General features: G+C 36.7%; 1 protein-coding gene across 4 annotated transcripts in view; it reads left to right on the forward strand.

Moving 5' to 3' along the window:
* Positions 1-11,378, forward strand: part of RNF19A (ring finger protein 19A, RBR E3 ubiquitin protein ligase) — a 57,030-nt gene extending 45,652 nt beyond the window's left edge. For 3 of the 4 annotated variants that reach the window (XM_032858582.1, XM_032858585.1, XM_032858583.1), the window contains 5 exons: positions 3,156-3,270; positions 3,763-3,924; positions 6,543-6,756; positions 7,990-8,133; positions 9,182-11,378. In XM_032858582.1, coding sequence (XP_032714473.1) covers positions 3,156-3,270; positions 3,763-3,924; positions 6,543-6,756; positions 7,990-8,133; positions 9,182-9,872 — 1,326 coding nt within the window. In that variant the 3' untranslated portion in view covers positions 9,873-11,378. The remainder of the gene's footprint in view (positions 1-3,155; positions 3,271-3,762; positions 3,925-6,542; positions 6,757-7,989; positions 8,134-9,181) is intronic. The other variant, XM_032858586.1, reaches the window with a different exon arrangement.
* Positions 11,379-12,786: the final 1,408 nt, after the last annotated feature.

Here is a 12,786-nt window from a genome sequence, read left to right on the forward strand (position 1 = left end):
TAAGTCCAGACACCAATAATTACCACTGGCCTATGAGTGATGAATTATACTTCATTAGCCAGGCAATAATTCTTTTTTGAAAGGTTAAAGGGATAATTTATGAAGTGGCTAAGAAGTCTGCTGCTGTCTACATTAATGGAATCTCAGAATTGAGAAGGTACTTTAGAAATTATCTAAAGGGTGGCTGGGTGGCTCAGTTGGTTGGGCATCCAACTCTTAGTTTTGTTTCAGGTCATGATCTCATGAGTCCTCAGAGCCAGCAGCAGACTCCAAACTCAGTGGGGAGTCTGCTCGATTCCCTCCCTCTGCCTCTCCCCCAACTCACACCATGTACTCTCTCACTCTCTCTAAAATAAATCTTCAAAAAAAAAAGAAAGAAATTATCTAATCATAACCTTGCACTCAAGCAGAATAAAGTATAGGAATTAAAAAGAAATAACATGGGGTGAACCCTTACTGTGGGGTAGTTGTTTTAATTTGACTCATTTTAACCTTAAAGAAATTTATGTATTTGAATATTGAGGTTTGGGAAAGTTTATGTAGTTTAAGTTACACAGAAAGAAACAGAGCTAGGATTTAAACCTAGATACACACATTTTTATGTAAGATCCCTGATCGGTTTCTCTAGCTATTTGGGCACTTCAGTGTTGGGGACATCACCAACTCCTGCAGCGGCCCATTCTGTTGCCAGCTGTCTGTAATTGTTAGGTTGAGTCAGAATCTGTTTTCCTTTCAATTGTTTCATTAAATTCTGGTTATGACTTTTGGAACTAAACTCAAGTGGAAGCTGATCCTCTTCCATATTCAATATATGTTGAATATTTTTCAATATTCAACATATATTACTTTATAATCAGAAAAATAGCAATATATACTATTTTTGAAAAATTACCAAGGATAAATAAACATGGATACTTATGAGCCAAATTTTTATTTCAGAAGGTTTTAATTAATTAAATTTGTTTAAGATCCCCAACATAGTAGATGATTATTTAACCTTTTATGCAGTTATCCAAAGCAAGGCTTTGCTAAAAACAAAACTGTTTATTCACATACCTAGAAGTAGAAGAGAAGAGGAGACTGTTGTACCGCACATACCTACAAATAATTTATAGAGGAGAGATTATTTATCTCATTGTTCATGTCTTGGGAGCAGTTAAAAGGTTAAAAGTCTCCTTTTTCCAGACACATACCCAGAGGGTTGCCAGTTGATAAATTAGTTTTCCATTGAAACAATGTTCTCTATGGTGTTTAGGGTTACAGACCAGCCCAGGAAAACCTGTTAAGCTGATAAAGCACCTAAAAGCTTAGTCTTTATTTATAGTAACAAATAGAAATGTTGCACAAAACAGTAGAGCAGAAAAAAATTAAGCTGAACCAGGAATAGAATGTTGTGATCACTGTAATTAAAGATTGGTGCTTAAGGATGCAAAATTTTCTGAAGATTCCTGTCTAGTCAGTTTTTTAGCTCTGGCTTTTCTCTGCTTCATTCCTAAGTTTTTCAGGAATGGTCATGAGGAGAGGAGCAAGAATTAGCTGCAGTGCTGAAGGATAATGAAAGATGCCTTGGGAGGTCCTGCCATCTCTGCCTGCATAGACTATTTAGGGAGGTAGAGAGGCTCATTCCCTAGGGATGTATAGTCAATGCTGGCAGGACACTGACTAGGAAAGATGAATGCTTCTTGTCCCATGCATGCTTCACCTACCTCTCCACCCCAGTTTTGTCACTGTTTCATATATTCCACAAGACTCATTGTACTTTATAGCCTTCAAGATAACCACATAATAATAATAATAATTTTATTAAACCTCACCTGTAACATTGTTCATAAGTCAAGTATTTATTTTAGAGACTACCTGTACAGTTTTGAGGGCTATTTTGAATATGTCTTGAAACAGAAAGGAAATGTACTTTATGAGCTTTAGCCTTTGCAAACCATGAGACCAAAGATACTGGGCTGTTTCTTGAAGTTGATCTATTTCACAGGCCACTTCCAATGTGGTATTAAATTCTGTTTATTAACACCTATACTATACAAAGTTGCTAAGTAGATCTAGTTCCTGTCCTCTGGCTGCATTCTTCTCTTTTTTTTTTTTCCCTCTTTGTACCTTTGACTTTGAGCTATAAATGAGACCCCAGGATTCTGAGTCATTTGATGATAATTTTCTTTATAAAAAAGGATCCAAGAAAAAATTAACTTATTTATGATGTTTGCTTATTAGTACCGCTTGTTAATGTCTATTAAAAAAAAAAGTGTGGCAGTCTCCCCTAGAAGCCAACTTTTACCATTTTAGGATATTTGCTTATTTACTTATTTATTTTAATGATTTTACTTAGTTGAGAGAGACAGAAAGTACAGACAGGGAGGAGAAGGGAGCACAAGAGGGGAAAAGAGGGAGGGACAGGTTCCCCACTGAGCAAGGAGCCCAGTGCAGGGCTCAAACCCAAGACCCTGAGAACATGACCTGAGCCAAAGGGAGAGGCTTAACCGACTGAGCCACCCAGGTGCCCCTAAGGGATGCTTACTTAGAAAGAAACCTGTGGAATGCTAAATTTCTTAGAAGTAATTCAAACATCCAGTCCATGACTATGTTAAAAATAATATTCTTTTTTTTTTTTTAAGATTTTATTTATTTGTTAGAGAGAGGAAGAACACAAGCAGGCAGAGTGGCAGGCAGAGACAGAGAGAGAAGCTGGCTCCCCACTGAGCAAGGAGCCTGATGTGGGACTCGATCCCAGGACCGTGGGACTCTATCCCAGGACCCTGGGATCGTGACCTGAGCCAAAGACAGCGGCTTAACCAACTGAGCCACCCAGGCGTCCCTAAAAATAATATTCTTAATTCCTTCTTTGCTCAAAACATGATTTTATTATTCCTGAATAAGATTATACATCTACTCAAAACTGTTTTTTAAAAGCAAGCACAAAGTAAAGTCTATTAAATTACTGTCTTATTTAAGCAAATTATTAATAAGGACTAAATTATGGGTAAAAATATGGTTTAAGAACAATAGAACAATCATCTTGAATTAGGACACTTGAATGAAATTATAAAAAATCACTTTGCTAGCAACTGTAGGTCTGTTTCATTTAAATTAAATATGTAATGTGTTTTTTCTTTAACCCCCAACCCCATTTTTATTTTTAATTCAAGATTCACAATCGATATGAAGGCAAAGACGTTTCAAAGCACAAACGGAATTTGGCTATAACAGGTGGTGTGACATTGTCTGTAATAGTATCTCCAGTTGTAGCTGCAGTAACTGTAGGTAAGAAAATGCTTAAAAATACTGATCACCTCAGATTTTGTAGAATTTAAGTTTTGTGGAAGGATTTAAGACAGAGCATTATATCGTGGACGATAAGAGAGTTACTTTTTTACTTATTTAAGGACAGTTTAAGCTGAGCCTACAGAAAGCCTCTCATTGAGTAACTGTATTGGTTAAAAGCACTGTAGACTGAAGGGCCTAGGGTTAGGATAATTGGTAAATTCTATTGACTGATACCCATCCTCACCTCCTATGGTTTAGAGCCTTGGGACTTAAAAACAAAAAGGTTTACATCTTTTTTTCTCATGTGTGTCACCGGAAAGTTTAGAAGTTTTGAATTTGTGTCCCTTAACAGGTAAATCTACTTTGAGCAAGGGTTGGAGAACAGTAGCACTTTTCTCCTATACAGTTTCTTTTGAAAAGCCTTTCTAAGAACTCATGTTTCTGTGATTTACTTTTTAACTTATAATGACTAATTTAATTCTTCTTTAGGTATTGGTGTTCCTATTATGTTAGCCTATGTCTATGGCGTTGTTCCAATTTCTCTCTGTCGAAGTGGAGGTTGTGGAGTCTCAGCAGGCAATGGAAAAGGAGTTAGGATTGAATTTGATGACGAAAATGATATAAATGTTGGTGGAACTAACACAGCTGTAGGTAAGTTTTTTAAGCAAAGGAAGAAGATATACTTATTAATAGTTTAAGTTGGAGAAATAGATAACATGCAAATTTCCATTGCCCACCTTTTGCTAGGGCCTAACAACATTCATCCCGATGTACATCAGTGACATGAACTGCCCGGGAAAGGTGAATGGATGAAAGAGGGTGAAAGAGTTCTGGATAATCTACTAGATAATCTACTAGAAATGTAATGTCTTAGAAACATCCAGACTTTCATCCTAAATTTTGCCTTAAATGATACAAATTGGTAAGAACAAGATTTGAAGAGAAAGGTAGTTCATAAAAGAAGAAATACAGATGGCCAGTGAATAGAGAGTATCTTTAACCCAGGGTTATTCAGAGAAATATGAATTAGAACAATATCTGTAGGATGAAAAGGCCCTCATAAAAATTTATTATAGAAATTTGTCTTTAGGAAGTAATCAGGCAGATGTGCAAAGATAATGACCACTTTCTTACCTCCCATTCTCTCTTGAACCCACTCTAATCAGTTTTGGTCCCTGCCACTCTAGGGTTTTATCTCTACCACACCACCAAAGCAGAGCCATGAGTGACCTCCATCATACCAGATATAATGGTCAACTCTTGATTGTCATTTTAATATAACAATTCAATGAAAAGAAAAATAATAATACAACAATTCGCCTGACATGGTAGACCCTGCCCTCCTTCTTGAAACATTTTCTTGTCTTACCACCTGAGAAACCATTTCTCATCTCATTGTATTTCCTAGCCATTCGCTCTCAGTCTTCATCTATACTCATTCCCTGGATCATCTCTTAATATGGGTCGTATTAAATAATATGTAGACTGACCACTCATAAATTTGTATCTAGGCTAGAACTCTCCTCTCCACTTGAGATTTGTAGATCTAACTCTCCTCGTTAATCTACACTTAAATGTCTGACAAGAATTTCAAGTTGTCTGTAACCAAACTCTTCACTCTAAAACCTGTTCTCTCCAGTCATCGTCCTCACCTCATCAAATAGCCTCTCCATTCTAACTGTTGGTTGGACCAAAAACCTTCACTTACAGTGATTCCTCCTTTTCTGTTCTTACCTTCCATCTGATCTGACAGCTAATTCTGGTTCTTCCTTTAGTATTTAGCCATAATCCAACCATTTCTCACCCTCTCCACTGTTCTGTTAGTTCAAGCTACTGTCCTTTTTCTTGCACTATTATAATAGCCTCTTTAGATGATCCATCAGCTTCTCATCTACTGCTTACTATTCCACAGTGTATGTAGTGATACTTCTGAAACATAGATCAGATCATGTCTTTCTTATGTGCAGAACACTCCTTGTGCTTCCAGCTGTAGTGAAGGAAAACCCACAATCCTTATCTTAGCCCATACTCCCTCACATGATCTGTCCTGGGCTGCATCTCTCTCATCTCTTTATTCTATTTAATACCACTGCTCTGTGATGTTTTGAGGACGCCAAGTACACTTCCACTTTTAGGCTTTTAAACTTGCAGTTCCCTCTGCCTGGAATAGTCTTCCTTCTGATAATTTTATGGAATACAGTGGTATCAGATCTTTTAATAGCCTGTAGACAATTGGATCTGAAGAACATACCTGGAAATCAACTTTTGGCCCATTTTATTGACCTGAAAAATAATAAGCTCTTTAAATGAAACCCTTATTGAAAACTCACATATTTTCCTCCAGAGTCAGCTAAATCTTCCAGCTGTCAGATTTTTTAAAGAATTCCTAAATCTTGAAGTGGTGACCACTTTTTTTTGAGAATTTCAAGCCAATTTATTTTAGATTGAAGGTAAAAAGTTTGATTCTTTAAAAGCACTTATCACAGTCTGTAATATCTTGTTTCTTTGTTTACTTGGTTTCTTAGGGGTGAAGGCTATACCTGCATTCTTTGTTACTGTATTTTTAAAACCTGGAATATAGGGACTCCTGGGTGGCTCAGTGGGTTAAGCATCTGCCTTTGGCTCAGGCCATGATCCCAGGGTCCTGGGATTGAGCCCTGCATCGGGCTCCTGCTCAGCAGGGAACCTACTTCTCCCTCTGCCTGAGGCTTCCCTTGCTTGAGCTCTCTCTCTCTGACAAATAAATAAATACAATCTTTAAAAAAGAAAAAACCTGGAACATAGTAGGTACTTGATTTCATCATCTTTATTTAGCATATAAAAATCCCAATACCTTTAATCTTAACAAAAGGGGGAAACCACTTCTCTCCTCTTATTTCTTCTTGGTCCTCACTTCTTTTCTTCTTAATATAGTTGACACACAATGTTACCTTAATTTCAGTTGTTCAACATATGATTCAGCAAGTTTCTACATTATGATATGTTCACCACAAGTGTAGCTACCATCTCACCATACAATGCTATTACAGTAAAAAATGTTGTGACCATTTAATACCGAGAGCCAGTCCCTAATCCAATATTACACTCAGAGATAGTTCCCTTTCCTCTTACCCCATAGTTATGTGTTCCTGGTTCCAGATGTCTTTTCTGTTCCTGTGCATGTTATATATTATATAATAAAATGTCCTATCTGAAATTATGGAGGAATTCAAGAAGAGGGGAAATTAATAATCATTCTTACTTAATTTCTTTGAAATATTTGCATTTAGACACAACTTCAGTAGCAGAAGCAAGACACAACCCTAGCATAGGAGAGGGAAGTGTTGGTGGTCTGACTGGCAGTTTGAGCGCAAGTGGAAGCCACATGGATCGCATAGGAGCCATTCGAGACAACCTGAGCGAGACGGCTAGTACCATGGCCCTAGCCGGAGCCAGTATAACGGGGAGTCTGTCAGGAAGCGCCATGGTAAACTGTTTTAACAGGTAAGAAAAATGTGCTCTGTTTTCTTTTTGCCTTCTGTTAACTACAAATTATTAGATGAGAATTTTGAAGATTATTATAATTGTGTAATCATTCTGATTACAAACAGTCCTGTGTCAGGGCTGAAAACAGTAATGTTAGCAATGAAATTTAGTGGTAAACGGTGAAATTTTTACTTGTTTGAATTTTCTGTTGTAGTATTTTATACCCATGGTGTGGTAAAAACCAAGTCTAAGGCATGGTAAAAACCAAGTCTAAGGCATAGCATTCTGCTAATTTCTTCACTGCATTTGTCAGATTTGATGTTATGCATCAGTGCTGGAGCTGCTTTGGTGTACATGGTAAAGGCAGTGCTGAAGTCTGGAACCTCACCTCTGGAGGTGGCTGCAGCTAGATGTTAGAAAAGGGGACACTGGCTGAGGCCTGGGGGGAGCAGGTGGAGTCAGGACGTGTGGGAGTGTGTGAGCCGAGGCCAGGGTAGTCTAGTCCTCCGGAAACCTTGTATGTGTTAGCACTTACTTCGTTCTCACCAAGTCTCGTACCAGCAGCCATATCAATAAATAGGAGAAATTAAAGCATTTTTGTCTTCGTTTCTTCTCTAATTCTCTATTCTTTATTTCTGTTTATTAGCTTTGTTGTTGTTTTTAACATAGGAGAGTGTGCATGAATTAAAAGATAAGTTGGTTATATTTATCTTCTTTTTAGGTAGCTTACTTTTATTTATTATTTGTTTTTAGGTAGCTTGTTTTGATGCCTTTTTTTTTGCTTTTATGCTTTTAAACACAAATTCTCTTATAGTAGTGTTTATTATGTCTTTTTTAAAGAATTGGGTATTAAATTTAGAGGGTCAGTTTTAATATGTAGAGGTTCGGGATGTTTTGATCCACTGATCTGTCATGTAGACTAGTTTTTAATATATTCAGGTTTTGTTTCACACTCAAGACATGGCTAGCATATTTAATTAAAATCTTTTATGTCCTTTTTGTGTTACTCTTTTACTACCTTACTTGGCAGACAGCTAATATTTCCTATTTTATTTGGATGGCTGGCACTGTTCAGCTTGCTGCAGTAGAATTTGAGTAATCAAATAAAATGAAATTTTAAAAATGCTGATAGTTGTTTCTAAAATAGTTTCTTGTTACCAGGGGTGTTAACTGAATTATATAACTACTATATATTATAGTGGTCTGATATTATATGTAATTTCAGTTTTTATCTGCTCCCTGCTCTTTAAGGTTGGAAGTACAAGCAGATGTACAGAAAGAACGGTACAGTCTAAGTGGAGAATCTGGCACAGTCAGCTTGGGAACAGTTAGTGATAATGCCAGCACGAAAGCAATGGCAGGATCTATTCTGAATTCCTACATCCCATTGGACAAGTAAGGAAAGAACTGTTAAACAGTTCAAGTATTTTTTTTGTTGTTGTTGTTGTTGTTTTTTATTTTTTTTAAGATTTTATTTATTTATTTTAGAGGGAGAAAGAGAATCCCAAGCTGACTCCACGCTTAGCGCAGAGCCCCATCACAGGACTTGATCCCAGGACCCTGAGATCATGACCTGAGACAAAATCAAGAGTTGGACAATTAACTGACTGAGCCACTGAGGTGCTCCTTAAAATTAATTTTAAAATAATTATTCCTGTCATTAAGCAAAATTATAATAAATAATGGTTACCAACTATTAGGTTCTCCAGGAAAAGAAAATGATGAGATGTCCAGAGTAGGCAAATTCAGAGACAGGAAGTAGATTAGTGGTTACCAGGGACTGTGGGCAGGAAAGGGTGGCAACAGACTGCTAGTGGATATAGGGTTTCTTTTGGGAATGATGAAAGTGTTCTGCAGTTAGTTGGTAGTGACAGTTACACAACTCTGAATATATTATTAAAAACCGTAGAATTGTGCACTTTCAACAGGTGAGTTTTGTGATACATATATTTCAATAAAGCTGTTCTGGAAAAAAAAAAATGGAGAGGGTAACAGTACCTGGAACAGATAAGCAATCAGTGTAGCTACTTCTGTTTTTTTTAATTGAAACATTATTATAAATACTGTCCTTAGGGTGCCTGGGTGGCTCAGTCAGTTAAGCATCTGCCTTTGGCTCAGGTCATGATCCCAGGTCCTGGAATTGAATTGAGCCTTTTAGGCTCCCTGCTCAGTGGGAAGCCTACTTCTCCTCCTCCCTCCGCTGCTCCCCCTGCTTGTGTGCGTGCGTGCTCGCTTGTGCGCTCTGTCAAATAAATAAAATCTCTTAAAAGTCCTCTTATTTCAAGTAATATTTTAATAGAGCATATCCTGCATTAATTTGTTTTGATAGCTTTTATGTAGTCTTTGAATTTTTCACGCAGAAGTCCCTCTCCCTTTGATTTTACGTCAATAAAAATAAAAGGAAGTTAGAATTGTATTTATATTTGTTACTCTTATGTTCCAGAGAAGGCAACAGTATGGAGGTGCAAGTAGATATTGAATCAAAGCCATCCAAATTCAGGCACAACAGTGGAAGCAGCAGTGTGGAGGACGGCAGTGCCACCCGAGGTCATGCTGGTGCTTCATCCAGTGGCTTGCCTGAAGGTAAATCTGGTGCCACCAAGTGGTCCAAAGAAGCAACAGCAGGGAAGAAAGCAAAAGGTGGTAAATTGAGGAAAAAGAGTAACATGAAGATAAACGAGACCAGAGAGGACATGGATGCACAGTTGCTAGAACAACAAAGCACGAACTCAAGTGAATTTGAGGCTCCATCCCTCAGTGACAGTATGCCATCTGTAGCAGATTCCCACTCTAGTCATTTTTCTGAATTTAGTTGTTCTGACCTAGAAAGCATGAAAACTTCTTGTAGTCATGGTTCCAATGATTATCATGCCCGCTTTGCTACTGTTAACATTCTTCCTGAGGTAGAAAACGATCGTCTGGAAAATTCCCCACATCAGTGTAGCATTTCTTTGCTTACCAAAACTGCTTCATGTTCAGAAGTTCCACAGTTGAATCATATTGCTGAAGAACATGGTAACAATGGAGTAAAACCCAATGTTGATTTATATTTTGGTGATGCTCTGAAAGAAACAAATAACAACCACTCACATCAGACAATGGAATTAAAAGTTGCAATTCAGACTGAAATTTAGGCCTATAAATGCTGCAGATTAATTACCACTGAACAACCTTGTTTGGAGCTGGTTGAACTACATGTGACTACTTTAAGTTTCAGGTTGCCAGCAAATGCCCGGTTACATAATCTAATGCAGATACATTTTCTATGTTCAGCAAAGCATTGTGTTTCATGTGGATCTTAATTACCAAACTATGAAATGAAGGCTTTAAAAGTGCATTATTGTAAGGACAATAGTTCTTAAGAGAAGTATGTTTTGTGTGTTTGCCACAAAACATTGCTTGAAGCACATACTTGTGTATTTAGATAGGACTTTGGCTTAATTTATAATCAATATAAAATACTAATACAGTTAGAAACATTCTTATGAAGAAAACTTGAGGCTTAGGGGTAAGTGGTTAGTGACATTTTATTGAAACCACTAAGGGATATTGTTTAAAGAACCTTGCAGGTTACTCTCAGTATATGATACTCTTTGTAACATTTCTATTCATAACTGGGCATAAATTTCATTTTTTTCTTCATATGCAATGTGGAATTGTAAAGCTTAATGCAGCCCATTTGCTACCATTTGGATACTTAGACACTTTGAGCAAGATTGTGGCAGTTTTTGCACAACTTTGAAATAGAAATACCTGGTACTCTATATATCTTGTATATTGTTGATGTCATCTTAGAAGCAAAATGTAAAGGTAGGTAATTAAGTGTACTGACAGCACCAAATAAGATATATAAAACTACAAAATAAAATTCCATTAGTTTGTAAGTATTACAAAAAAAAAAAGTCACCTTCCACCAAGGGGAAGTTTGCACCCCATTGATTCTTGGTGCCTTTGGGATAGACTGGATTTTAAGGGCCTAGTTGTTTGAGGATTTTGCTGTATTGTTTTCCATTAGTCCTCTCTAGCCACCTTGGATTATATAGACAAATACAAGATAGATAAACATAAATATGAATAATAATAACTGCTGAAAAAGTATTAGCCTACCAAAGACACACTCAGGCTTTAGTGAATACATAACCTCAGTTTTAACACACGCGTATCTTCTCCATTCATGAAATCAAAGCACGGTGCAGAGTTTGTACCAAGTGCTAAGGAGGGATCCACGTATGGCTGGCTTTATTTCCCTTTGCTTTTGTCTATGGAAGGTGTTCAGCTGACATAAACAGAAGTCGACCCAAATAACTGCCTATACTGTTAATTTCCTGTATAATTCACTTAAATAAAACAGGTTAACCTCAAAGATAGTAGTTGAAATGTTCCATCTTCTGTGTTTCTGTTAAGTATTACCATTATGGTGCTACTGAGCGTTTTCTTTTGATAAAAAGAAAAATGCCGTGGGCTGCAGTCTTCTTCCACCACTTTTTCTCACCAGGTCCATTAATATGCTTATAACACTAGTGCCAGTTATTTTATTTGATAATGCTTATTATGGTATTTGTATATTTGTTTGCATTCCAATTTTGTTCAATAGTGAGTGTGTAAACTGCATACATTAAATAAATGTAAATACTAATGTATTGCTGCCTTATGGTTTGTGTGCAGGTATTTTTATAAGAAGAAGAATTCTCATTTGTCACATGGTAGTTACTTACAAATATTGCAAGCCATTGAGTTGATTCTGTATACTGGTCTCAGCCCAAAAGGAAGCATTTGCTGAACTTCCTCAGCAAACAGTGTTGACACACAGTGAATCCTTTCTTCATGTTTAATACCTGCCTTTCTTCCAGAAATAAGCTGCTTTATTCATCAACATATTTTACTTTTTAAAGTGAATTGGTTGGAAAGTAAATAGATCTATCATTTAATTGTGAAGAGATAAATACTATAAATGCTCATCATAATAGAAAAATAAAAAGATCTTAAAAGACTATTCTAAGAGATTCTACTCTGGCAACATTAGATCATGAAATTAGAGCTGTTTAAATTTAAGCTAGTAATTATAATTAAATGCTTTCTATCCTCATAGTCTCTATAAAATGGTGATTTTTCTGATTTCCTGTTACATAGTACTTAATGAAATAATATGTATGAATATGTGGGCTGTTTCTTGACATTTCTGTAAAAGGCCAAAGATTAAATGGAAAGCTAAATGATTCTCAGAGGAATCCAGCAAAAGTGGTGCTATGTAGAAGGTTAGTGCCTTCAGTTTACCCATTCCTCTTCTGGTTGTACCCTCAACCAGTACCCCCCAGTGTCACTTGATAAAATGGTCTAAACCTTTCAGCTGGCTTCAGAAGTTCCTTCATCTCCCAGGAGTCATTCAAACTTGAATTAATTTAGGGCCAAGCCAAATTCCCTTGGAGCTCAACTCTAGTACTAGACTAAAACAAGAGAATACTCCAGGGTTCAAGACAGGCCTTAACTCCCCAAAATCTTTGAAAGTCCCTTTGTACTTTGTTTTCTTTAAGGTCTATGAGGGGAAAAAAATCACGAGATTGTGAGAGAGAATACAAAGATTAAAATGGCATACCCCACTGTTCATTATATTGACCACCATTTTAACTGCATTCTCTTGAATGTACAAATTTATATCTCCAGAGCACTGGATTAGTTGGCTTCTATGTTAAATTAACACAATCCTTCACTCTTATTTTCACCAAAAATTGGGTTAATTTGTAAATATGTAAGACTTCCCATAGCATATTGTCTAGTTAAATACAACTTTGATCACCAAAGGATAAACGCATGTTGGAAACCATCATAGCTATTAATTCCTATGTGAGCAAAATACCTAAACTCCTATTCTTCTGATCACTTTGCCTTTCTAATCAGAGTCTTCAGGATTCTCAGGGCTATGTTTTATGTGGTTCCTTTTTATGGACTTGTTTCATTTCTTCCCCTTATTAAAATATGAGATACCATTGCTAACAGCCAGTGTTTACATACTGGTCGGTTTTGAATGCTCAAAGTAGTATTTTAAACTTG

The sequence above is a fragment of the Lontra canadensis genome, unplaced genomic scaffold, assembly GCF_010015895.1.
Source record: "Lontra canadensis isolate GAN:19392208 unplaced genomic scaffold, GSC_riverotter_1.0 scaffold15, whole genome shotgun sequence".
In the NCBI taxonomy this organism is placed as follows: Eukaryota; Metazoa; Chordata; class Mammalia; order Carnivora; family Mustelidae; genus Lontra; species Lontra canadensis.